Here is a 26,665-nt window from a genome sequence, read left to right on the forward strand (position 1 = left end):
ACATGGGGCACTCTGTTCACAACGGTGATATCAGCAATCCGCTCGCCCACACGACGCCATACGTGGTCTGCGAGGCCAGTTGGACGTACTGCTAAATTCTCTAAAACGATGTTGGAGGCGGCTTATGGTGGAGAAATGAACATTCAATTATTTGGCAACAGCTCTGGTGGACATTCCTACAGTCACCATGCCAATTGCATACTCCCTCAAAACATGAGACATCTGTGGTATTGTGTTGTGTGACAAAACTGCACATTTTAGAGTGGCCTTTTGTTGTTCCCAGCACAAGGTGCACCTGTGTAATGATCATACTGTTTAATGAGGTTCTTGCTATGCCACACCCGTCAGGTGGATGGATAATTTTGGCAAAGGAGAAATGCTCACTAACAGGGATGATTATCAAATTTGTGCACAACATTTTAGAGAAATAAGCTTTTTGTGCAACATTTCAGGGATCTTTTATTTCAGCTCATGAAACCAACACTTTACGATTATATTTTTGGTCTATGGGTGGCCCGTACCACAGTCATCATGACATCATCCCACCTCTGTTGTCAGTGTAGTAATCTCATCACCAAAATCAACTGATAGATTTTAATCTGTCACAATAGATTGCCAGTGTAGCAAGCAAGAGCACACCAGACATTTTTACATTTTAGTCATTTAGCAGACGCTCTTATCCAGAGCGACTTACAGTAAGTAGTGAGTGCATACATTTTCCATACTGGTCCCTCACGGGAATCGAACCCACAAACCTGGCATTGCAAGTGCCATGCTCTATCAAGCGAGCCACACGGGACTTAAAGTCCTCTCAAACATAAAGCAAAAAGGATCTGAAGGCTTTTCTTGTGGCCTCTCAACTTGACTTCCAGTTAAAATGTATGCAGCTCACTCATCACTTAAAAAATATGTCCAACCCCTATGTAGGTATAGTAGGCAGTGCACTGCATAGGTAAATGGAACATGACAAAGTAGCACTTGACAAAAAAAGCACCACTTGTATTTTTTGGTATTTTATAAGTCTGTAAGTTTTATCTTTTTACAAAATGAAGAAGAAAAAACAAAATGGAAAAAAATCAAACACTTCGCAATTCTCTTGGAGAACGCCCTGTTGTGTGTGTGTGTGCGCGTTTCACATGGGCCGGCACACAATCTCAAACGCCACACAATACTGCTGTCTTCTTGGCCTTCAGTGATAGAGGGAGGGATGGAGAGGGGGAACGGGAAGGCAAGAGGGGGAGTCTAACTAGACCTGGGTATCCAATAGTATTTATTTTCTTTCAAAAACTTTAGCTGCACTTGTTTTAGCTTGCCTGGCGCAACGGAACAGTCCCAAAAGTGCAAACCCTGCTTATCTGGAACTCTTGGCAGGATCAACCAAAACGCTCAAAGTATTCGAAAGAAAGCAAATACCATTTGAGCCCAAGATTGTCTCTAGCATAAAATAAATATAATTTTAAATACATTAGTGAAGAGGAGGAACAGAGGGACAAAGCAGGACAGTAGAGAGATGGGGTAACATTTAGGGGTGTGGTGCAGCAGTACTGCGCATCTGCCTGACACGCCTAGTCCATCTCCTCAGCTGTCTTGTGCGTCACATCAGCCTTCAATCTTTTCCTCCCTCCACAAGTCTCCTCAATCCTCTCCCTTTACAGTTTGGTTGCTGAGGGCAGTGGGTTGCTCAAGGCAGCTGTTGGCATTGCGATTCAGGAAGGCAGCCTCAGGGTTCCTTTGCTCAGCAGGAACTGCAGAATGCGGTCGACCAGCAGGGCAGCGACAAAGTCAACCACCAGGACGCGGGCAATGACTAGCTTGAACTGCAGGGGAGAAAACACATAGATTATAATAATTTATGCATCCTTTAGCACCTGTTTCCCAGACAGATTAAGCCTAGTCCTGGACTAAAAAGCAGTTAAACAGAGAACTTCCAAACATATTACTATAAACTTAGTTAATTCATTATAAAAAAGGTTCATACATGCTTATAAAGCAATACATCAAAGCAATCACACAAAATGTGTGTGAAAGTACAAATGTTGGATCTTAACTTCACCCGTTTCATTGCAGGAGGAAAATAATCAAGCAGGAGTTGAATGTTTGAAGAAATATTTAGAATCACAGCCAGGGGGCAGCTGGAAGCGGTGTTTATGTACAATGCAATAGCGTACCTACAATGTACCTTAGCCTGCAGGTCCACTGTGTGCCAGTTCAAATAGCCTATGCAGGCTCTATGCAGGCTACAGCGCATCTCGTGTGAATTCTTATGTGGATTATAAAACATTTACATATTTGTAGGGGGTATATTTATTTTTCCTTAGGGAAAATCCTTTTTTTTAGCAATTGTTTTATTATATGTTCAAGGCAAGCAATAGGCAGAATCAATTATTGGTGGCCTCAGTGCCTGTGTGGTCCAGCGTCTACAGCCGCTGACCCCGGGAGATATATGCCTGTCCATCCCACTGCCTCAAATCCATCCCACTGCCTCCTCAATAAAAACAAAACAATTACGAAAGGAGTGGGATTGCCCCACTCTTTAAAAAATACCTTTAAGAAAAAAAAAATCGGACAAATAACAATTAGATTGTGAGCGCACATCCAACATAAAACATAATTATAAATAATACAAGGTATGCTAAATTGATTAATAGAAAATGCACAGACCTAGCAAGCAAAAATAGACTGTGAAACAAACAGTAGCCTACTATCGGTTTTCACACCTTTCATTATGTGACAATGGATAGGCTAATGGTTAGCCTACAGAATATGAACAAATACTGGTCTGAAAAACGCGACTGCTCCCGCAAGGAGAAAGAGAACTGCTGCTTTTCAGTTAACATAACTACTATAAATCACGATGCACATTTGAATTTCTTAATGAGAAGGACATTTTTGTGATCAAATTAAGATCCGACATCTGTATAATATATGCTGACCTCTGTTGGTATATCCACAAGAGCAAACTGCTCGTTGAATTCAGGCGAGGATCCTGAAAGAAGGCCCACGATTGCCAGACCTGAAAGGGCGATACTCCATAGCAGCGGTCTGTTCTCACTCAGAGACTCCATGAAAGGATGACCCTAGAAAAACACACAGTATTAGTGGAATACATGTGTTATTCAATGATGGCTAGGATAAGTACTGCATAGTCTATCCATTGTATAGAAAATGGGCCACATTTTTTATTAGGTATCCCTTATGTAGGCTTAATGAAGCCTTCATAAGCCCTACATAGAATCCTCAAATATTTTATTTGCAAAGAAAGGCCTTAAAAGGGATCATGAAGGCTACATTAAACCTAAGACATGGAGGAGGAAGAGCAGTACCTTGTAGTTAATGGCAAAGGTAGCCATCTGCATGGCCATAGACATTATGTACACTGTGCTGTTGATGAGACTGGGCTCAAACTCTTTGTACAGGTCCGCAAACCGCTCCGCCCTAAAAGATAAAGGACAACGGACAGAGGATTATGAGAGGGGATACTTGGACTGGTTGGAAACAAGACAATGTCAATAATTGTAGGGTGAACATGTACGGTTAGTACAGTGTGGGCGCAAATACAGTATCAACAAGTCTGTAGGTATCTATAGTGTGTGTGTGTGATAGAGAATGTGTGTTTGCGCGCTTGCATGTGTGTATGCATGTATGTGTACCTTGGAGGACTTCTGGTCTGCGCTCCTTTGTACAGGTATACCAGACTACAGAAGTGAACAGCAAACTGCAGCAGTACTGTCAGAACAGTGTACAGGTTGAAGATGTTAGGTAAGGGCCGCTCTTTAGACAGAGTCTTCAGGGGCTGGAAAGAACAAGAGAAAATAGGATGAAAACTTAAAAGGGCGCTTTTTCACATCTCCCCTGTATGATCAATTTCCTGGAACGTTTGGTGCCCTGAGCCGCACTATAAAGCATGTGTGAAACACAAATTAATCCTGGCTAAAACGAATCCTGGACCTGCGTTTGTAGCGGGTCCAAGATGCAGGACCAGAGTATCAGGAGTCGCATGGAACTTTTTTGTAAACAAGCTAGCTCGCTAACGTCATGTAGAATGTGTGTCTTGCTAATCGCACCCTGAAATGGTTATTTTCAGGTATTGTGAAAGCAAAACTTATTTTGTAGAATTCTCACACTCTCCAGGAAAACGGACCAGGGCACCGAATTTAATGTGAAAACCCCCTAAGTTGAGTTAAAGGCTTAACTTGAAACTACACCTGTTAGCACTAGGGCTACATAATATGGTTTCCTACCAATCACAACTACAGTACAAGCATTACATGGATGTCACAGGTTCTTTCTCAATACTCTTTCCTCGATTCCTTATGTCCTTTCCTCCTAAAAAATGTCTGTCGGGAACTGATGAAAGGATTCAAGGAAAATAAACGCTTCCCTCTGACGTTTTGACGAGGCAGGGAAGGAGGCAGGGAGGAGAGGACACAAGAAACTGAAGGAGGAAAAACTATCAAGAGAAAGCACTAGTGTTTTTCCCTCCATGTGACCTTTCACCTTTGACCTGGAGATGAAGAGAAAGCAGCCGGCCAATAGCAAGCCCTGTAGGGTGGCCTGGAAGTCACTGAACTTGACCCCCTCCAGGTAGAGGACAGACTGGCTGTAGGCCAGCACCAGCGCGTTCAGCGCCAGGATCTTAAACATCTGTAGTGTGGTCACCAGCGTACAGCGGCCCTGCTTTATCACGTGGCAGACTAGGCAGGAGGAGATGATAAAGAGGGAGAAGGAGACAGTGTGTGAGTGAGTGAGTGAGTGAGTGAGTGTTTGTATACAGTGTGGGTGTAAACAAAACACATTTTTTTATTTTTAAGTACTGATTATGTGTGTGTATGTTCCTCACTGCACTGTATGGAGGACAATTTGGAGGTGAAGGGGGCAGCAATGGAGGCATCTCCCAGTTTCACTACTTGAATCTGATCTTCTTCCAGCTCCTTTAAGACTTGACTAATCCTCTCCTACAACAGAATAAACACCAAATGGTTAACAACACACACAATCACCTCTCCCTCCCTCCTTCCCTACCCCAACACACACCACCTTCTGTGTGGCTAGCTGGTCCTCTCTCTGGGCCATGACCCTTTGCCTGGCTGCCCTGGAGGTCAGTTTGACCCCTGAGCTGGTGACCGGAGGTAGGGAGGGTCTGGAGTCGGCTGCTGGAGTCTCCTTCTCTCTGCCCCTCTTCCTCCTCTCAGGCATACGCTCTGGAGCGTTGGCCAACAGAGCCACACCTGATGGGGGGAAAGGGGGACGGAAGGAGAGAGGGTGGGGGGAGGGAGAGGGTGGAGAGAGAGAATGGTTACAAAATGACTCACATATAGCGACATTGTTTATAATAATAAGAGGTTAGCATAAATTTCCCTACTGAGACAAAGGTTGAATTGAAGGTATCATGGTCTAAGACAGGTGTGTCGTCCGTTAACGTTGCTGAATATTGTGCACAGCTTTGAGTGACATGTCGAATGACCTCACCGATATGAGAGTGTTTGAGTGCTCCGACGTCATTGGTCCCGTCTCCACACATCAATGTTGTATAGCCCAATCCTTTAAGACTAGTGATTACAAACTCCTGTAACACAATAACAATACACACAGTTAGCACAAAACTAGCCTCAAAATGTACCGCCAGTTCTTGAGTGTGTTGGTTGTACACCGTGTACAAAACCCCCATTCTTGAAACACACAGGAAACTGTTGAGCATGAAAAACCACAAACCAGTGCATCTGGCACCTACTAACATACCCCGTTCAAAGGCACTTAAATATTGTGTCATGCCCGTTCACCCTCTGAATGGCACACATACACAATCCATGTCTCAATTGTCTCAAGGCTGAAAAATCCTTATTTAACCTGTCTCCTCCCCTTCATCGACACTCCCCAATAAGGGATCATAGCTTTCAGCTGGATTCACCATGTCAGTCTGTCATGAAAAGAGCATGCGTTCATAATGTTTTGTACACTCAAGAATATATGTAGTCTATTTTTTATTATCTAATAAATTCATTACATCAACAAAAATTGAGTAAAATAACAACAATTGGAATTGAAAGGTAATCAAACCGAACAAAGCTTTTTTGACACAAAAATAGAATTCAGTGGGAGTGTCCAAAATTGAACCCTATTTAATCCCTATACTGTATAGTGCACTACTTTTGACTAGAGCCCTATGGGCCCTGGTCAAAAGTAGTGCACTAGAAAAATAGAAGGGTTCCATTTCTATATGGAGGCAAGAAGACTGACCTTCTGTTTAGGGCTGACCCGTGCGAACACCCGGACCTGCGGCAGGAGGGCGTGGAGCAACCGGGTGTCACTGGTCAGTCTGGTTAGCCCCTCCCCCGTCACACACAGATCATACTGATCGACCAACGAGGGGACGGATGGCGGGGGCAGCGGAACACACACACTGCCGTCTATAGACTCCCACTGCCACTCACCTGGAAGGAACAACGGCACAAGTTACCGTATTATAGTGCATTCTTTAAAAAGCGACACACTACACCTGGGTTAAAAACATACATATTATGTCAAATAGTCTCAAGTACTTAAGGTGCGCTTGATTTGGTTTGCATATTATTCCATTGTACTGGGGCGAAGTAGATCAAGTGCAGCTCAAGTATAATATATATGCATTTGACCCAGGTCTACAACACATGCACTGTCCACTATAGATCCCTTCATTACAACAATCATATGGTTATATCATCAGTGCATTAGTCTGTAGATTAGTCTAGTACAGAGCCCTCCAACCATGTTCGTGGAGAGCTACCGTCCTGTCTGTTTTCTGTCCAACCCCAGTTGTAACTAACCTGATTCAGCTTATCAACCCGCTATTAGAATCAGGTGCACTAGATTAGGGTTGGAGTGAAAACCGACAGGACGGTTTTTAGATCAAGCATAAATTGGCTCTTAGTGTGCCCTACCCTGGTTGGGTCTGGCCTGCAGTATTAGTGTGTGTTCCTTCTGGATGAAGTTGAGCTCTCTGGCCACATGGCACGCTGTTAGAGGGTTGTCGCCTGTTATCATCACCACCTGAGGGAGAGACGGAGGAGAGGAGTGTTATGTGTATGTGTGGTGTGTAGTGTGTGTGCGCGTGACTGTGTGCATGGATGTGCCTGATATTATTGTAATAATTGTAATCTGTGTGAATGTGTGTGAGCGTGCGTGTGTATTTTGAGACAGCCTTCTCACATGATGCGATGCCTCCTGGATCTCTTTAATGACAGCCTTGCTGTCGGTCTTCAGGGGACACGAGACGACCATGAAGCCGGCAAACTGCAGGTCACACTCCAGAGCATCACGAGTCACCTCCCGCACCTGTACAGACAGCCACAATACACCCAGTCACACAAACAACCAACCCCTGCTGTAAAAGAGAGACACCCTCAACTAACCGCTTGGCTGAGGTTCACGAAAGCCTTGTAGCTAACGTGGTACTTTATTTATCTCGAAGACCCAGAACTACCCCACCCTCTCTCTCAGCTGAGCAGCTGGGTTGTTGAGAGTATTGAAATAGCGTGCTACGTTAACTATGAGGCTTTCGGGAAACTCATCCCCTCACACAGAGCAGGACAGGACCGATAGGTGAGTTAGACAGGACAAGTAGGTGAGATAGGTGAGTTAGAGAGGACAGGGCAAGACGGGTGAGTTAGACAGGACAGGGCAGTTTATTAGGTACACTCATCTAGTACCGAGTCAGACCCCCATTCGCCTCCAGAACACCCCAAATTCTTTGGGGAATTGACATGTTGCTCAATTAGTATCAAGGGACCTAACGTGTGCCAGGAAAACATTCCCCACACCATTACACCACGCCACCAGCCTGTACCGTTGACACTAGGCAGAATGGGGCCATAGATTCATGCTGCTTACACCAAATCCTGACTCTGTCATCAGTATGACACTACAGGAACCGGGATTCGTCGGACCAGGCAATGTTTTTCCACTCCTCAATTGTCCAGTGTTGGTGATTGCGTGCCCACTGGACCTGCTTCCTCTTGTTTTTAGCTGATAGAAGTGGTCATCTGGGTGGTCATCTGCTGCAAAAGCCCATCCGTGTCAAGGATTAACGAGTTGTGCGTTCTGAGATGCCGTTTTACACACCACTGTTGCACTGCGCCGTTATTTGCCTGTTTGTTGCCCGCCTGATAGCTGGCACGATTATTGCCTTTCTCCTTCGACCTCTCTCATCAACGAGCTCTTTTCGACCACAGGAATGCCGCTAACTGGATGTTTGTTTGTCGCACCATTCTCGGTAAACCATATACACTGTCGTGGATGAAAAGGCCAGGAGGGAGGTCGTGTCTGAGATAATGGATCCAGCGCACTTGGCACCGCCGATCAGACCACGCTTAAAGTCGTTTAGGTCACTCGTTTTGCCCATTCTAACGTTCAATCGAACAGTAACTAAACGCCTCGAAGCCCGTCTGCCTGCTTTATATAGCGATCTATTTTCGTGAACAGGGTGGTGTACCTAATAAACGTTTATTTTATGAAAAAAATATTACTAACAACAACAAAATGTAACAATTTTTGACATCCGTGGAATAAGTCTCTGCCACATGACAAAATGTGTAGAATTGCAGGAAATTTACTTCAAAATGAACGTTTTCTCTCCGATGCTAAGAGGCAGGTCTTCCAGCGCCCAAGATTTGGTTCGTCCAGCCATGCACTACCGAAGTCATAGTAAAACTCATTGTATGCTATTTTTTATCTCACGTGAGTTGTGTTCTGATTATGAGGGGGTCCCTGATGAATTTGCTATCACAAAAGGTCCCCCCGGCCGCAAAAAGTTTGAGAAACCCTGAGTTAGATAGGACAGGACAGGTAGGTGAATTAGACAGGACAGGTAGAGTTACCTGTTGGTGGCTGAGGTGTCCGATCTCTCTGTATCCCAAGGCCAGAACCCTGGCCCCTTCTCGGGACATCTCCCTGTGCACCTGGTCATAGCTGGCTGGGCACTCTGAGAACTACAGAAACAAACAAATGGTTAGAACAATGATAATGACAAAGAAAGTGTAATAAGCAGGTTGTAACTGCAACAATGACGTATCTACTCAACACTGAGATGATGTACTTGTATGTGAAGTGTAGTACAGTAGACATGTATTATATTGACCATAAAGATACAGTTGAAGTCAGGAAATGTACATACACTTAGGTTGGAGTCAATAAAACTCATTTTTCAACCACTCCACAAATTTCTTGTTAACAAACTATAGTTTTGGCAAGTCGGTTGGGACATCTACTCTGTGCATGACACAAGTACTTTGTCCAACAATTGTTTACAGACAGATTATTTCACTTATAATTCACTGTATCACAATTCCAGTGGGTCAGAAGTTTAGATACACTAAGTTGACTGTTCTTTTAAACAGCTTGGAAAATTCCAGAAAATTATGTCATGGCTTTAGAAGTTTCTGATAGGCTAATTGACATCATTTGAGTCAACTGGAGGTGTACCTGTGGATGTATTTCAAGGCCTACCTTCAAACTTAGTGCCTCTTTGCTTGACATCATGGGAAAATCTAAAGATTTTCAGCCAAGACCTCAGAAAAAAAATTGTAGACCTTCACAAGTCTGGTTCATCCTTGGGAGCAATTTCCAAATGCCTGAAGGTACCACGTTCATCTGTACAAACAATAGTACGCAAATATAAACACCATGGGACCACGCAGCCGTCATACCGCTCAGGAAGGAGCAGTTCTGTCTCCAAGAGATGAACGTACTTTGGTGCAAAAAGTACAAATCAATCGCAGAACAACAGCAAAGGACCTTGTGAAGATGCTGGAGGAAACAGGTACAAAAGTATCTATATCCACAGTAAAACAAGTTCTATATCGACATAACCTGAAAGGCCATTCAGCAAGGAAGAAGCCACTGCTCCAAAACCGCCATAAAAAAGCCAGACTACAGTTTGCAACTGCACATGGGGACAAAGAAATGTCCTCTGGTCTAATGAAACAAAAATGGAACTGTTTGGCCATAATGATCATCTTTATGTTTGGAGGAAAAATGGGGAGGCATTCAAGCCGAAGAATACCATCCCAACCGTGAAGCACAGGGGTGGCAGCATCATGTTGTGGGGATGCTTTGCTGCAGGAGGGACTGGTGCATTTCACAAAATAGAGGGCATCATGAAGCAAGAAAATTATGTGGATATATTGAAGCAACATCTCATGACATCAGTCAGGAAGTTAAAGCTTGGTCACAAATGGGTCTTCCAAATGGACAATGACTCCAAGCATACTTCTAAAGTTGTGGCAAAATGGCTTAAGGACAACAAAGTCAAGATATTGGAGTGGCAATCACAAAGCCCTGACCTCAATCCTATAGAACATTTGTGGGCAGAACTAAAAAAGTGTGTGCAAGCAAGGATGCCTACAAACCTGACTCAGTTACACCAGCTCTGTCAGGAGGAATGGGCCAAAATTCTCCCAACTGCTTGTGGAAGGCTACCCAAAACGTTTGACCCAAGTTAAACAATGTAAAGGCAATGCTACTAAATACTAATTGATTGTATTTGAACTTCTGACCCACTGGGAATGTGATGAAATAAACCATTATCTCTACTATTACTCTACTATTATTCTGACAAGTGGTGATCCTATCTGACCTAAGACAGGGAATTCTTACTAGCATTAAATGTCAGGAATTGTGAAAAACTGAGTTTAAATGAATTTGGGTAAGGTGTATGTAAACTTCTGACTTCAACTGTATATTCAATTATACATTAAATGTTAGTATTCTATTTAAAACAATGATTTTTACCATGTCCCTGAGTGTCTCTGGAGCTCCTTTGACAGTGGAGACATAGCAGAGGTCAGTGGAGCCCAGTTTCTCATAGGAGGCGAGTACAGACATCCTCTTCAGAGCACTGGCAAAGTGGAACCGCTGATGGATCTTCAGGCCTGGGGTCTTTATACCGCGAGCAAACACCTTTTCATCTACACCACAGAGAGAGGGACAGAAGGGTAGATATGATGCAAACATATGGAGACACACACAGACACACACACACTTTCACTTCTGGTGTACAAAGAGGAGACAGAGCAAAAATCCTGAGGTACACACACGCGTGCACACACACACACACACACACACACACACACACACACACACACACACTACCTTTAGTGAGGGTCCAGTCAGCAGCAGTGAGCATGGCCTTCTCCAGGGGGTCGCCTACCAGCTGTCCGTCGTCAAGGGTAACTAGTGAGTGACAAGTAGCAACCACCCGATGCGTTTCCACTGGGATCTCTGACACAGGCATCACTTCTTTCCCTTCTCTGGAGGAGTTTAGAAAAGGTTTACAAACAAATGTAAAAAGATTCTTCATATTCTTCCAAAGGTTGTAATACGATTAAATAATGTCAGTTGCTCTTTAAATGTCACTCCTCAATATGACAATACTCACAGTATGACACCAGCGCATAAGGGCATTGGTAGACACTTTACTTAACCCAGACCGTTACAATGCATTATGATGCCATTATGAAGCCTTTAAAAGATCTTAATATCATCAGGTCCAGTCAGTTTTTGGAAAAATTTGCAACAAAGAAATGTATCATACTGAAAAATCTAAAAAAGAGAGTGTACCTGAGGCCTGCGACCCCCCGCACAACCAGATGGTCGCTGGTCAAGGTGCCCGTCTTGTCAAAGCAGCACACCTCCACCTTGCCTGCAAACGGGATCCTGAAGGGCTCAGTGCAGAACACATCTATGAAAGGGAGAAGAAAGACAGGGGTGAGTCAAATAGCAGAACAGCGAGGTGGACTGGCATCATTAAGTACAACAAACATTACTATGCCAGTTTCAGAACCACTTTCACAACACATACATCCACACACCACCCCGCCCGCCACACACACACTGTTGACTCACAGAGCTTGGCCAGAGCGATGAGGGATGTGTTGACTGCCAGAGACAATTCTATAGGGAGCTCAGGTGGAACCACGGAGGTCAGGATGAGAGTACACTCCAGGAACAACTTATACCGGTTCCTGCTAGGGTCCTTAGTTCCTGCAGGGGAGAGCACACAGAGACAGTTACACAACTATACTCAGCCAAAAAAAAGAAACGTCCTCTTAATGTCAACTGCGTTTATTTTCAGCAAACTTAACATGTGTAAATATTGTATGAACATAAGATTCAACAACTGAGACATAAACTGAACAAGTTCCACAGACATGTGACTAACAGAAATTGAAAATGTGTCCCTAAACAAAAGGGGGTTCAAAAACAAAAGCAACAGTCAGTATCTGTTGGCCACCAGCTGCATTAAGTACTGCAGTGCATCTCCTCCTCATGGACTGCACCAGATTTACCAGTTCTTGCTGTGAGATGTTACCCCACTCTTCCACCAAGGCACCTGCAAGCTCCAGGACAATTCTGGGGGAATGGCCCTAGCCCTCACCCTCCGATCCAACAGGTCCCAGACGTGCTCAATGGGATTGAGACCCGGCTCTACGCTGGCCATGGCAGAACACTGACATTCCTGTCTTGCAGGAAATCACGCACAGAATGAGTAGTATGGCATTGTCATGCTGGAGGGTCATGTCAGGATGAGCCTGCAGGAAGGGTACCACATGAGGGAGGAGGATGTCTTCCCTGTAACGCACAGCGTGAGATTGCCTGCAATGACAACAAGCTCAGTACGATAATACTAAGACACAACGTCCCAGACCCATGACGGACCCTCCATCTCAAATCGATCCCGCTCCAGAGTACAGTTCTCCGATGTAACACTCATTCCTTCGACGATAAATGCGAATGCGACCATCACCCCTGGTGAGACAAAACAGCGACTCATCAGTGAAGAGCACTTTTTGCCAGTCCTGTCTGGTCCAGCGACGGTGGGTTTGTGCCCATAGGCGACGTTGTTGCCCGTGATGTTCTGGTGAGGACCTGCCTTACAACAGGCCTACAAGCCCGCAGTCCAGCCTCTCTCAGCCTATTGTGGACAGTCTGAGCACTGATGAGAGGATTGTGCGTTCCTGGTGTAACTCGGGCAGTTGTTGTTGACATCCTGACCTGTCCCGCAGGTGTGATGTTCGGATGTACCGATCCTGTGCAGGTGTTGTTACACACCTGCCACTGCGGAGGACCCATCAGCTGTCCGTCCTGTCTCCCTGTAGCGCTGTCTTAGGCGTCTCACAGTACGGACATTGCAATTTATTGCCCTGGCCACATCTGCAGTCCTCATGCCTCCTTGCAGCATGACTAAGGCACGTTCACGCAGATGAGCAGGGACCCTGGGTATCTTTCTTTTGGTGTTTTTCAGAGTCAGTAGAAATGCCTCTTTAGTGTCCTAAGTTTTCATAACTGTGACCTTAATTGCCTACCGTCTGTAAACTGTTAGTGTTTTAACGACTGTTCCACAGGTGCATGTTCATTAATTGTTTATGGTTCATTGAACAAGCATGGGAAACAGTTGTTTAAACCCTTTACAATGAAGATCTGTGAAGAGAAAGCTATGCAGTATGTTTGCACACATGCCTGTAAGTTGCTTTGGATAAAAGCATCTGCTAAATGGCATATATTGTTATTATTAATAATAATAAAAAATACAGTTATACTGCATGTAGTCAGGAAAAACCTGCTGCTCTCTCCTGACCTCAGGGCCTATTTCAAAAACTTGTTTCATAACATTTTATAAAGGAGTTTATAATAAGTCATGTTTTTTTAGAATGAATAGGGCCCTTCGGCAAGACTGTCAATGTTCAGTAAAAATGTTTAGTGAGTAGAATAATATCTCCTTAAATTGTCTCTTGGCTAATAAACTACCGCCAAGATATAAACAAACTGTATAATGGAGAAATGCTCTAAGTAGGACCACCTGTGCTTCTGCCTCTGCATTGCTTGTTCCATAGGGTTTTAGAATGGGTATCTGTGAAGAACTTTTTGACAACTGCTGACGTAAAAGGGGCTTTATAAAACACATTTGATTGATTGATTGCGTTGTTCACTGCATGCCTCACCTTCCACCCACACATAGCCAGCAGCAGCGATGGCGAACACCAGGAGGAAGAGGATGAAGATGAATGTTTCCAAGTTGTTGGCTGTCACCCTCTTCACTCCAAACAAGATGGTCCTCAGCAGTTTACCCTGTAGACAGGCGTGGTTAACAACACTAGGGTTGTATTCATTACTGAACACCAGAGCAAAAACATTTTGCAACAGAAAATGAAAACAAGCGGTTCTTATTGGACAAGTTCGGTAGTCAAGGGCAGCAGCCCCTCACCTGAGAGGTATAGAATCCGGTTCTCAACACATAAGCCACACAGCCATTGTCCACAGCTACAGAAAAATTAAAAATAAGAAAAACAAACTATTATGATTTGCTCTTAGTGAGACAAGATAGATACAAGGGCAGATTCAATCTATTCTGAGGCTGAGGGAGATGACAGTTGAAACATAATTGATCTAAAATATAGATTTGTTTTTATATTGATAAGTGATAACAAAATATAGATTTAAAGTGCTTTATATTTATAATTGTTAATCTCAAAGTGCAAATAATGCAGGACATTACTGCCTTATAAGTGAATAATATACTGCACAGTAGGTAGGAACTGACGTTTGAGTCCTACAGTGGCACGGAGCGGGGGGCTGTGCTGCACCACCTTAGTCCCACCCGAAATAATGTGGAGGCGGGCATCACCCTGAAGGTCCAATACCCTCTTTGTATCCAGATCCTCCACCGGCTCCTAAACACACAACATGGTAGAACTTCAAATTAAAAACTACTTTTAAGGATTAATGGAGCCTATGATTTATAAGCATATGATTTTGCTAAATCATTTGTGGAGCATCTTTGATATTCTATGCTTATGAACTCTTTATGAATGATCTATAGTAACATTCCCATTGTTTTGACAATCTACAGTGATCATCCTTGAGAAGTTTCTACTTGATTGGAGTCCACCAAATTCAATTGATTGGACATGATTTGGAAAGGCACACACCTGTCTATATAAGGTCCCACAACTAACGGTGCATGTCAGAGCAAAAACCAAGCCATGAGGTCGAAGCAATTGTTCGTAGAGCTCAGATCTGGGGAAGGGTACCAAAACATTTCTGCAGCATTGAAGGTCACCAAGAACACAGTGGCCTCCATCATTCTTAAATAGAAGAAGTTTGGAACCACCAGGACTCTTCCAAGAGCTGGCAGGCCAGCCAAACTGAGCAATCGGGGGAGAAGGGCCTTAGTCAGGGAGGTGACCAAGAATCGGATGGTCACTGACAGAGCTCTAAAGTTCCTCTGTGTAGATGGGAGAACCTTCCAGAAGGACAACCATCTCTGCAGCACTCCATCAATCAGGCCTTTATGGTAGAGTGGCCCGACAGAAGGCACTCATCAGTGAAAGGCACACGACAGCACACTTGGAGTATGCTAAAAGGCACCTTAAGACTCTCAGACCATGAGAAATAAGATTCTCTGGTCTGATAAAACCAAGATTGCACTCTTCGGCCTGAATGCCAAATGTCACGTCTGGAAGAAACCATGCACCATCCCTACGGTGAAGCATGGTGGTGGCAGCATCATGCTGTGGGGATGTTTTTCAGCAGCAGGGACTGGGAGACTAGTCAGGATCGAGGCAAAGATGAACAGAGCAAAGTACAGAGAGATCCTTGACGAAGAGCGCTCTGGAGCGCTCAAGCCCTCAGACTGGGGCGAAGGTTCACCTTCCAACAGGACAACGACCCTAAGCACAATGCCAAGACAATTCAGGAGTGGCTTCGGCACATGTCTCTGAATGTCGTTGAGTGGCCCAGCAAGAGCCCGGACTTGAACCCAATCGAACATCTCTGGAGAGACCTGAAAATAGCTGTGCAGCAACGCTGCCTATTCAATATGACAGAGCTTGAGAGGATCAGTAAAGAAGAATGGGAGAAACTCCCCAAATACAGGTGTGCCAAGCTTGTAGCATCATACCCAAGAAGACTTGATGCTGAAATCGCTGCCAAAGGTGCTTCAAAGTACTGAGTAAAGGGTCTGAATACTTATGTAAATGTGATATTTCAGTTTTAGTATTTTTTATAAATTTGCAAAAATTTCTAAAAGCCTGTTTTTGCATTGTCATTATGGCGTATTGTGTGTAGATTGATGAGGAAAAACGTACAAAAAATGTACATCAATTTTAGAATAAGGCTGTGTAACGCAACAAAATGTGGAAAAAGTCTGAATACTTTCCGAAGGCACTGTATATTGTCCAGATAGACTACATTGTTTTACATGATTGTTATCTAGTCTAGTATAGGACAGGCTTCCCGTCTGTCTGACCTTCATCTGAGGAACTGACTCTCCCGTCAGCATGGCCTCGTCCACGATGCAGCGCCCTCTCAGCAGCAGCACGTCACATGGAACCAAGTTCTCCTGGGGAGAGCGGCCTGGGGGGGAAGAGAAAGACAGATATATACTGTGTCAAACCAACGTGAGAATACTGTTCATTGACTACAGCTCAGCATTCAGCACCATAGTATCCTCAAAGCTCAGCACTAAGCTAAGGTCCCTGGGACTGAACACCTCCCTCTGCAACTGGATCCTGGACTTCCTGACGGGCCCCCGCCAGGTGGTGAGGGTAGGCGACAACACATCCGCCATGCTGACCCTCAACATAGGGGCCCCTCAGGGGTGCATGCTTTTACCCCTCATGTACTGACTGTTCACACATTAAGTTTTCCAGACGACACGACGGTGGTATGCCTGATCACAGACGACGATGAGACAGCCTATAGAGAGGAGGTCAGAGACCTGGCAGTGTGGTGCCAGGACAACAACCTCTCCCTCAAAGTCAGTAAGACAAAGGAGCTGAACGTGGACTACAGGAAACGGAGGACCAAGCACACACCCGTTCACATCGACAGGGCTGTAGTAGAGCGGGTCGAGAGTTCCTCGGTGTCCACATCACTAAGGATCTATCATGGTCCAAACACACCAACACAGTCGTGAAGAGGGCACAACAACGTCTCCTCCCCCTCAGGCGCTGAAAAGATTTGGCATGGGCCATCAGATCCTCAAAGAGTTATACAGCTAAACCATTGAGAGCATCTTGACTGGCTGCATCACTGCTTGGTATGGCAACTGCTTGGCATCAGACCGCAAGGCGCTAGAGGTAGTGCGTATGCCCCATTACATCACTGGGGCCGGGCTCCCTGCCATCCAAGACCTCTTTACCAGGCTGTGCCAGAGGAAGGCCCAAAACTGTCATAGAATCAAGCCATAGACTGTGCGGTAGTAGAGAGAACAGTCTATAACCAACAGGGTCCTGAAAAGCTTCTATTTACTCTCAAACCATAAGACTTCTAAAAAAGACTGTTAAATAGCTAATCAAAATGGCTAGCCGGACTACCTAAATTGACCCTTTTTTGCACTGACTATGCACATACACTGGACTCTACCCACACACTCACACATACTTACACCAACACAACATATGCCCAAACACACATTTTCAAACTCACCACATACACTACCGGTCAAAAGTTTTAGAACACTTACTCATTCAAGGGTTTTTCTTTATTTTGACTATTTTCTACATTGTAGAATAATAGTGAAGACGTCAAAACTATGAAATAACACATATGGAATCATGTAGTAACCAAAAAAGTGTTATATAAAATATATTTGATTTGTTTTTGAGATTCTTCAAATAGCCACCCTTTGCATTGATGACAGCTTTGCACACTCTTGGTATTCTCTCAACCAGCTTCACCTGGAATGCTTTTCCAACAGTCTTGGAGTTCCCACATATGCTGAGCACTTGTTGGCTGCTTTTTCTATTATCTATCTTGTTGCCTAGTCACTTTATCCCTACTTACAATGCATTCGGAAGGTATTCAGACCCCTTACCCTTTTCCACATTTTGTTACGTTAGACTTCTTCTAAATGTACTAAATAAATAAATATCCTCATCAATACCACTGACGAGTTCTGACTATAAACTTGAAATATTGTTAATTATCAGGTATCCTATTGAAATATTGAGCACCATAGTCTAGTTTCCACACCAGAAGTGAATGGTTATCTGTAAGCTTGGAATGTATTGAGTAAAGGAAGGGCAATCACGTGGCAGGCACTTATAAGGATGGAGAGATGTGGTTTAGTGGAAGGGGGCAGCGGTCAGATCAGGTCACATTAAGGGAGAAGGAACAGTTTATGGCCCGCATCACTTACTTTCCTGCCTAGCAATAACGATGTCATATTTCGAGAAAAGGACGACGTCACCCGAATTGGGGTATTAATACTACCACTGGTGGAACCATGTCTTTGTCTTATGCAGTTGAATGAACTTGGTTTAAGCTTTACTAATCATCCGTGAGTTTTACTAGGTTTACTACAGAAATAGCTTATTTACATAAGTATTCAGACCCTTTGCTATGAGACTCGAAATTGAGTTCAGGTCTGAATACTTTCCAAATGCACTGTATATGTACAGTACATGGCTACCTCAATTACCTAGTACCCCTGCACATCGACTGGATACTGATACTCCCTGTATATATACACATTTTATTTTCTACTCCCTATATATAGCCCTGTTATTTTTACTCGTTATTCGCTGTGTATTTCTTCCTCGTCACAATTTATATTTTACCATTTTGTATCTTATCTTTAACTCTGCATTGTTGGGGCCTCCCGAGTGGCGCAGTTGGCTAAGGCAATGCATCGCAGTGCTTGAGACGTCACTACAGACCCGGGTTCGATCACAGGCTTTGTCACAGCCGGCCATGACCGGGAGACCCATGAGCTGGCACACAATTGGCCCAGGTCCGAGTTAGGGGGGAGTTTGGCCGGCCGGGATTTCCTTGTCCCATTGCGCAATAGAGACTCCTTGTGGTGGGCCGGGCACCTGCAAGCTGACTTCGGTCGCCAGCTGGATGGTGTTTCCTCCGACACATTGGTGCGGCTGGCTTCCGGGTTAAGCGAGCAGTGTGTCAAGAAGCAGTGCCGCTTGGCAGGGTCGTGTTTTTGGAGGACGCATGGCTCTCGATCTTCGCCTCTCCCGAGTCCGTAGGGCAGTTGCAGCGATGGGACAAGACTGTAACTACCAATCGGACATCACAAAATTGGGGACAAAAAGGGGTAAAAAAAAATATATATGTATAAAAATAATAAAAGAATATACACTACTGTTCAAAAGTTTGGGTTCACTTAGAAATGTCCTTGTTTTTTAAAGAAAATCACATTTTTTGTCCATTAAAATAACACCAAATTGATCAGAAATACAGTGTAGACATTGTTAATGTTGTAAATGACTATTGTAGCTGGAAACGGCTGATCTTTTATGGAATATCTACATAGGCGTACAGAGACCATTATCAGCAACTGTCACTCCTGTGGTCCAATGGCACGTTGTGTTAGCTAATCCAAGTTTAATTTTAAAAGGCTAATTGACGATTAGAAAACCGTTCTGCAATTATGTTAGCACACTGAAAACTGTTGTTCTGATTAAAGAAGCAATAGAACTGGCCTTCTTTAGACTAGTTGAGTATCTGGAGCATCAGCATTTGTGGGTTCGTTTAAAGGCTCAAAATGTCCAGAAACAAAGACCTTTATTCTGAAACTCGTCAGTCTGTTCTTGTTCTGAGAAATGAAGGCTATACCAGAGGACATACGGAACTAAATTGTCATGGTGTGAGCGTCCTGGGGGGGAAGACAAAGTCATACTCACACTGTGTCAAACTGGCTGGGGCTCGATCTCAATTAGTCTCTCCACGATTCCTCGCATCTCATCTCCTCACCTCCTTTTCAACAGTATTCGAGGACAAAGTCCAAGGTCCCTCCCCTTTTTCTCCAATGCATTTTTTAAAGGAGGCGAGGACATAAGATGTGTGAAATTAAGGAAAGATGATTTGAGAAAGAGTCAGGTTCTAGTTTGAGAAAATACTCTGGAAGGGGAAGGGTTAACAGACTTAAAAAAAAAAACATATACACACACATATATACAGTATATACATATACATATACTGTACATATATTTAACCTTTAACTAGGCAAGTCAGTTAAGAACAAATTCTTATTTACAATGACGGCCTACCAAAAGGCCTCCTGCGGGGATGGGGACTGGGAGTAAAAATAAAAATAAATTAAATACAGGACAAAACACACATCATGACAAGAGAGACAACACTACATAGAGAGACCTAAGACAACAACATAGCATGGCAGCAGCACATGACAACACAACATGTTAGTAACACAACATGACGACAACAACATGGTAGCAGCACAACATGGCAGCAGCACAAAACATGGTACAAACATTATTGGGCACAGACAACAGCACAAAGGGCGAGAAGGTAGAGACAACAATACATCACCCAAAGCAGCCGCAACTGTAATTAAGAGTGTCCATGATTGAGTCTTTGAATGAAGAGATGAAACTGTCCAGTTTGAGTGTTTGTTGCAGCTCATTCCAAATGCTAGCTGCAGCGAACTGAAAAGACGAGCGACCCAGGGATGTGTGTGCTTTGGGGACCTTTAACAGAATGTGACTGGCAGAATGGGTGTTGTATGTGGAGGATGAGGGCTGCAGTAGATATCTCAGATAGGAGGGAGTGAGGCCTAAGAGGATTTTATAAATAAGCCTCAACCAGTGGGTCTTGCGACGGGTATACAGAGATGCCCAGTTTACAGAGGAGTATAGAGCGCAGTGATGTGTCCTATAAGGAGCATTGGTAGCAAATCTGGTGGCTGAATGGTAAAGAACATCTAGCCGCTCGAGAGCAACCTTACCTGCCGATCTATAAATTACGTCTCCGTAATCTAGCATGGGTAGGATGGTCATCTGAATCAAGGTTAGTTTGGCAGCTGGGGTGAAAGAGGAGCGATTACGATTGAGGAAACCAAGTCTAGATTTAACTTTAGCCTGCAGCTTTGATATGAGCTGAGAGAAGGACAGTGTACCGTCTAGCCATACTCCCAAGTACTTGTATTAGGTGACTACCTCAAGCTCTAAACCCTCAGACGTAGTAATCACACCTGTAGAGAGAGGGGCATTCTTCTTACCAAACCATATGACCATTGTTTTGGAGGTGTTCAGAACAAGGTTAAGGGCAGAGAAAGCTTGATGTGGAGCGTTTAACACAAAATCCGGGGAGGGGCCAGCTGAATAGAAGACTGTATCATCTGCATATAAATGGATAAATCCAATCAAGTTTATTTTATATAGCCCTTCGTACATCAGCTAATATCTCGAAGTGCTGTACAGAAACCCAGCCTAAAACCCCAAACAGCAAGCAATGCAGGTGTAGAAGCACATAAGAGAGCTTCCTACTGCCTGAGCTATTTTGTTGATGTAAATTGAGAAGAGCGTGGGGCCTAGAATCGAGCCTTGGGGTACATCCTTGGTGACAGGCAGTGGCTGAGACAGCAGATGTTCTGACATTGTACACTGCACTCTTTGAGCGAGGTAGTTAGCAAACCAGGCCAAAGACCACTCAGAGTAGGGCTGGGCAATATAGCTTTTTTTTCTCTCGATATATTCGAGTTTATGTTTTAGTGGATATGGAAAATGCCTGTATCCAAGAATCAAGGTTCTGTTATAATGTTGTTATGTTTTACAAATGCAGCATCTCACTGTCTCTTCTCTGTCAGCCCAATGGCAAATTGCGTGACAACACGTGCACAGAGGATATCCATCAATCACAACCCAAGACAGCCTTTCACAAATTGCAACCACGCCGAAGAAGTGTAGCGGCGGTAAGCGTTCCACCAAAATGGAAAGTGAGGAAGTGAGCTTAGCCTCTCATGAGGATGAAATCGTCCCCAAAAAGGGCAGCAATGTTTTTTCAGTAATATAGAAGTGGTTCGGGTTCAAGAGGTCTGATGTTGAGCAAAACGAATGTCCTGTGCAAAATGTGTCGAAAGACAATTGCTACGAAAAGCAGCAGCACAACCAACCCCTTCCATCACCTGCAACTGAATCACCTCGGTGGAATGGAAGGAATGCGTGAGACTACGCAATACCGATTCCAGTCGCCCAATTCCCAAAACGTCTGCTAAAAGACAAACTACCATAGCCGCATCCTTTTCAAACGTAATCCCGTATGACCAGAAAAGTTTGAGGTGGAAGGAGATCACGGATGCAGTGACGTATTAAATAGCGAAAGATATGGTTCCAATCTTTACAGTAGAAAAGCCAGGCTTTAAAAAGCTACTAGGTACAGTTGGCCACAAATATCTTCTGCCAAGACGCAAGTATTTCACGGAAGAAGCCCTGCCGCGACTATACACTGCTACCCGCGAAAGAGTCGCAGAGAAGCTGGCTAGAGTTTCTTATTTTTCCACCACAGCCGATCTATGATCAGACAGAACGCCAGAGCCAAACCTAAGTTTGACAGTCCACTACATAAATGAAGACTGGAAATTGCACAATGTCTGCCTCCAGACATTGTGCAGCACAACATTGCTTAGAATCAAGGGCAATGGTGACATCATTGAGGACCTTTAAGTGACACATCTATAACCTGAGCAGAAACCAGATTGCATACCCGAGAGAATACTATAGAAATCAAGAAAGCCAGTCAGTTGATTATCGACGAGTTTTTCCAACACTTTTGATATACAGGGCAAAATAGAAATAGGCCTATAACAATTAGGATCAGCTTGATCTCCCCCTTTAAATAAAGGACGAATCATGGCTGCCTTCCAAGCAATGGAACCTTACCTATTGAGACGATGTCCCCGGGGACTAGTTCATCACTGGACACAGGCCTCCACTTCCTGTTGCGATAAACCTATTGGGAAACATGGGCACAAACGTGTAAATATCAGGGGCCTGTTCAGTAGGGAGAAAATGTTTTGACACAGAGTAAAACAGGGAGGTACTAGCTACACTTGTTCAATAATAACTGCAACTCGCTGTTGGCTGGGCTCCCTGCCTGTGCCATTAAACCCCTACAACTCATCCAGAACGCCGCAGCCCGTCTGGTGTTCAACTTTCCCAAGTTCTCTCACGTCACCCCGCTCCTCCGCTCTCTCCACTGGCTTCCAGTTGAAGCTCGCATCCGCTACAAGACCATGGTGCTTGCCTACGGAGCTGTGAGGGGAACGGCACCTCCGTACCTTCAGGCTCTGATCAGGCCCTACACCCAAACAAGGGCACTGCGTTCATCCACCTCTGGCCTGCTCGCCTCCCTACCTCTGAGGAAGTACAGTTCCCGCTCAGCCCAGTCAAAACTGTTCGCTGCTCTGGCACCCCAATGGTGGAACAAACTCCCTCACGACGCCAGGTCAGCGGAGTCAATCACCACCTTCCGGAGACACCTGAAACCCCACCTCTTTAAGGAATACCTAGGATAGGATAAAGTAATCCTTCTAACCCCCCCCCCCTTAAAAGAGTTAGATGCACTATTGTAAAGTGGTTGTTCCACTGGATATCATAAGGTGAATGCACCAATTTGTAAGTCGCTCTGGATAAGAGCGTCTGCTAAATGACTTAAATGTAAATGTAAATGTAAATAAGAACACACAAATACGTTCGTTTCCGTTTCAAAACATTTTACACGGTGTGCCCTACTGAACACGACACGGACAGATCTATATAAATCCAGATCAAATCGATAATTTGGTTAATGCAGCATTTCCCAAACTAGGGGTCGCAAAACTCCTACATGGGTGCCAGGTAGCCTGGCGGGTAGGAGCGTTGGGCCAATAACCGAAAGGCTGAAACTGAAAGGTTGCTGGATCGAATCCCAGAGCTGACAAGGTAAAAATCTGTCGTTCTACCCCTGATCAAGGCAGTTAACCCACTGTTCCCCGACCGCCAATGACGTGGATGTCGATTTAGGCAGCCCCCCACACCTCTCTGATTCAGAGGGGTTGGGTTAAATACAGAAGACACATTTCAGTTGAATGCATTCAGTTGTACAACTGACTAGGTATCCCCCTTTCCCCCAATTGTGGCTCTAACTTGTGAACGATATGACCCTATTATGACCCTATTCCTGCAAGCTAAGACTCTCAGGAACAAGTATGTGTCTTCTATTTCCCTCTACCACGCACAAAAGCATGACTCGTTAGAACCGAGTGGACAGAACCAGCCACCAAAATCAGACTGGGGGGGATATTCTGGGGGAAAAGTTTATCATAATTGAAAGCAATGATGGTGTTCTTTTCTACACAGAAGATCATACACAATTATTGGCTGATGATTCTCTGATGCATTTCAATCACTTCAAACCATACTCCTCTCAGATTGAAGTACTGCCAGACTGATTTGCCATAGACCCAAATAAAAAAGTAAACATTGGCTGTTGATTACATCATTACATCACGCAAAAAAAGTTTACCAAAATGGGGTCTCAGCCCAAAAAAGCTTAGGAACCCCTGGGTAAATGAGTCTGATGCTAGTATATAATGGAAGTCAGGGCCTTCGTTTTACAACTCAAGAATAACAAGGCTCTGGTGAGAACTTGTTGATCTGCACTTGAGCAAGAATAACAGGCATCTGTGCATGTATCATATCATCAAATATCAAACAACATGATAATTTACGATAAAGATACAGTCGTTCACCTGGATCATGTAAGGTTTGTTCCCCATGCGTCGTATCTCAGACATGTTCCTCATTTGCTGTTGTACCAGAGAGGCTTCGAAGGCTACCAGCATGAAGAGAGTGAACACGCTGTAGTACCAGTACTCATCCAGACACCACAGACCAACACAGAACACCTGAGGAGAGAGAGAGCATCCATCTGTACACTTGTTGAGCGGTACTGCGCTGGCCTGGTTGACGAATCGGCATCCACCATAGTTGCTAGAACTGTACTGGAAAGGACCATGTGAAAAGAAAATATCTGAGCTCGTGCAGTACGGTTCAGGTTGCACGATAGTACTGAAAGGGTATTATTATTGAGTCAATACTATCCCATATGCCCTTAAAGAGATCAATATAGAAAGTGAAAGAGAATTGAGAGTGATTTTACTACGTGTCATATTACTAGACAAAACAACATGCAAATATGCAAGCACGCGCACACACACACCTGGAAGACGAAGAAGGGAGCGGTGGCTCTCTCCCTGAAGAGTTCCAGGAAGTCCGGCACCACCATCTCAGCGCGGTTGGTCCCATAGCGCTTCTCGGCGGAATGCAGGTCTGTCTCCTCCTGGTAGCCTCGCCAGGCCTGGAAGAAGCCCATTGGCTGTCTGATAGGGAACGACACGGGGAGGAAACACTTCCTCTCCTTGCTGTCGAAGATGTAGCAGATCTTCTGGAACTCAAAGGAAAGGATTCCCTCACCGTTCTCATCCTGAGGAGAGAGCAGGAGAGAGAGATAGAGAAAGAGAGCAAGCGTGTACATGAGTTAAAACACACACACACACAAAAATGTGCCATCCAAAAAGCAGTATAACTGACTAGCATAGAGATGTTAAGAGGACCATTCTGACGCCATGCATTGCCCACAAGTTTCAACCAGTGGACCTGGGTCATGTTCAGCACAGCACACCGTAGCAAAACGTTTTGCAACAGTTACAAACGTTTCATCCCCATTGAACACAACCATGGGTTAAGTAAACAGGGTGTAGGCCAGAGGAACAAGGCAAACTCACCCTGTCTCTCTGCAGTTGTACCAGCTCAGCAGAACCATTGTTGGGGGTGGGTATAACCTTAGCCAGGGTGGCCTTGTGTGGGTCTGGCTCCTGTTTATACACATCGATTCACAGCATGTGAGCAATTCACATACTCTGACAGACACAGCCTTATAATCATGTCAAAACTTTCTGGACAAGGGCACAACTCTATTACACATAATTTCAAAATGTCCTTGTGTAGAGCATAAAATAATGCTAACTAGAGTGATCACCAGTTACGTTGGGCAGTGTTAGTTCAATCTCCAACACCTAATTCCAAAACAACTGCAGATGATCCATCCACTTTACCTTGGAGCAGGTGAGCCAACAGTGCGCGTGCACGGACCAATAACCGGAGAGCGCTGTGAGGACGTGCGCGATCCCGATGGCGGCGAGAGCTAGTAGGCCTGCTTCTGGGTACTCGGAAGTACCGTACACTCCGAGCCACACGTACAACCAGCCAGGGTACAGTACGGCTAAAAAAGGTAGAACCGTGCCGTGGAATAGCCGGGGCCTGCGCCGATACAGCGACACTGAGCTAACGTTCTCGTCGTCAGTATCGGCGCTGTCATGCTGGCTGTTCATTGAGGGGGGCTTTTGCTGGTTCCCCGGCCCCTGATTCCCGTCCTCCGCAACCATATTCCTGTTTCTTAGTCGCGTTCGTTTTTGTCCCTCTCTCTCCGGGCCCCCTCTACCCTCCACCTCCCCCCTAGCTATTAGTGTCGGTGGTAAGGCAGTTTCACACAATCCAGTTGTTTTAGTCCGGTTTTCTGAATCGGCTCGTTCTCACACAGCTGCTTCCGTGTACGCAACCACGTAAGGAAACGTGTCCTTTTTGCTGTCGTGTGGTTACTTCCTGCCGATTTGAACACATTTGTTTGACATCAAATATCCTCAATCAAGTGCATATTAGAAGGAGCATTTTAAAAGCAGGGGTTAACAAAATAAAGGTTAAAATATCACAGGACAATCGGTTGTTTCTCCTTTAAGAAATCGACGGTTTTGGACTCGAGCAGGAAATGTCAAATCTGTGATTGACAACAACCCAGGACCAATGGTATAGAACAATGGCAGTATGCAACGTGTTTCGAC

General features: G+C 44.6%; 1 protein-coding gene across 2 annotated transcripts; it reads right to left on the reverse strand.

The window, feature by feature from the left end:
* Positions 1 to 580: 580 nt before the first annotated feature.
* Positions 581 to 26,584, reverse strand: LOC111980825 (endoplasmic reticulum transmembrane helix translocase). 2 transcript variants are annotated; one of them, XM_024011833.3, is made up of 25 exons: positions 25,883 to 26,584; positions 25,553 to 25,642; positions 24,988 to 25,251; positions 24,518 to 24,673; positions 22,668 to 22,737; positions 16,280 to 16,386; positions 14,573 to 14,702; positions 14,237 to 14,292; positions 13,974 to 14,100; positions 11,878 to 12,015; positions 11,593 to 11,713; positions 11,125 to 11,282; positions 10,765 to 10,940; positions 8,853 to 8,963; positions 7,186 to 7,311; positions 6,918 to 7,026; positions 6,238 to 6,431; positions 5,470 to 5,566; positions 5,038 to 5,228; positions 4,841 to 4,955; positions 4,498 to 4,694; positions 3,651 to 3,793; positions 3,324 to 3,435; positions 2,934 to 3,077; positions 581 to 1,817 (listed from the first exon to the last, which is right to left on the reverse strand). In XM_024011833.3, exons 1-25 carry the CDS (start codon positions 26,210 to 26,212, stop codon positions 1,707 to 1,709), a joined length of 3,573 nt encoding a protein of 1,190 aa, XP_023867601.1. In that variant the 5' UTR covers positions 26,213 to 26,584; the 3' UTR covers positions 581 to 1,706. The 2 variants fall into 2 exon arrangements, with proteins under 2 accessions (XP_023867601.1, XP_024003526.1); XM_024147758.2 differs by having other exon boundaries at positions 5,035 to 5,228; positions 25,883 to 26,212.
* Positions 26,585 to 26,665: the final 81 nt, after the last annotated feature.

This window comes from Salvelinus sp. IW2-2015, linkage group LG20, assembly GCF_002910315.2.
Source record: "Salvelinus sp. IW2-2015 linkage group LG20, ASM291031v2, whole genome shotgun sequence".
NCBI lineage: Eukaryota > Metazoa > Chordata > Actinopteri > Salmoniformes > Salmonidae > Salvelinus > Salvelinus sp. IW2-2015.

What these genes read in the sequence shown, in the direction of transcription:
- LOC111980825 (XM_024147758.2), bottom strand. Translation starts at nt 26,212, where the DNA reads ATGGTTGCGGAGGACGGGAATCAGGGGCCGGGGAACCAGCAAAAGCCC. An exon ending in CATCGCTCTGGCCAAGCTCT is followed by an intron (nt 11,714 to 11,877) that starts GTGAGTCAACAG and finishes TCCCTTTCATAG; the next exon opens with ATGTGTTCTGCACTGAGCCC. An exon ending in GACACCTCAGCCACCAACAG is followed by an intron (nt 7,312 to 8,852) that starts GTAACTCTACCT and finishes CTGTCTGTACAG; the next exon opens with GTGCGGGAGGTGACTCGTGA.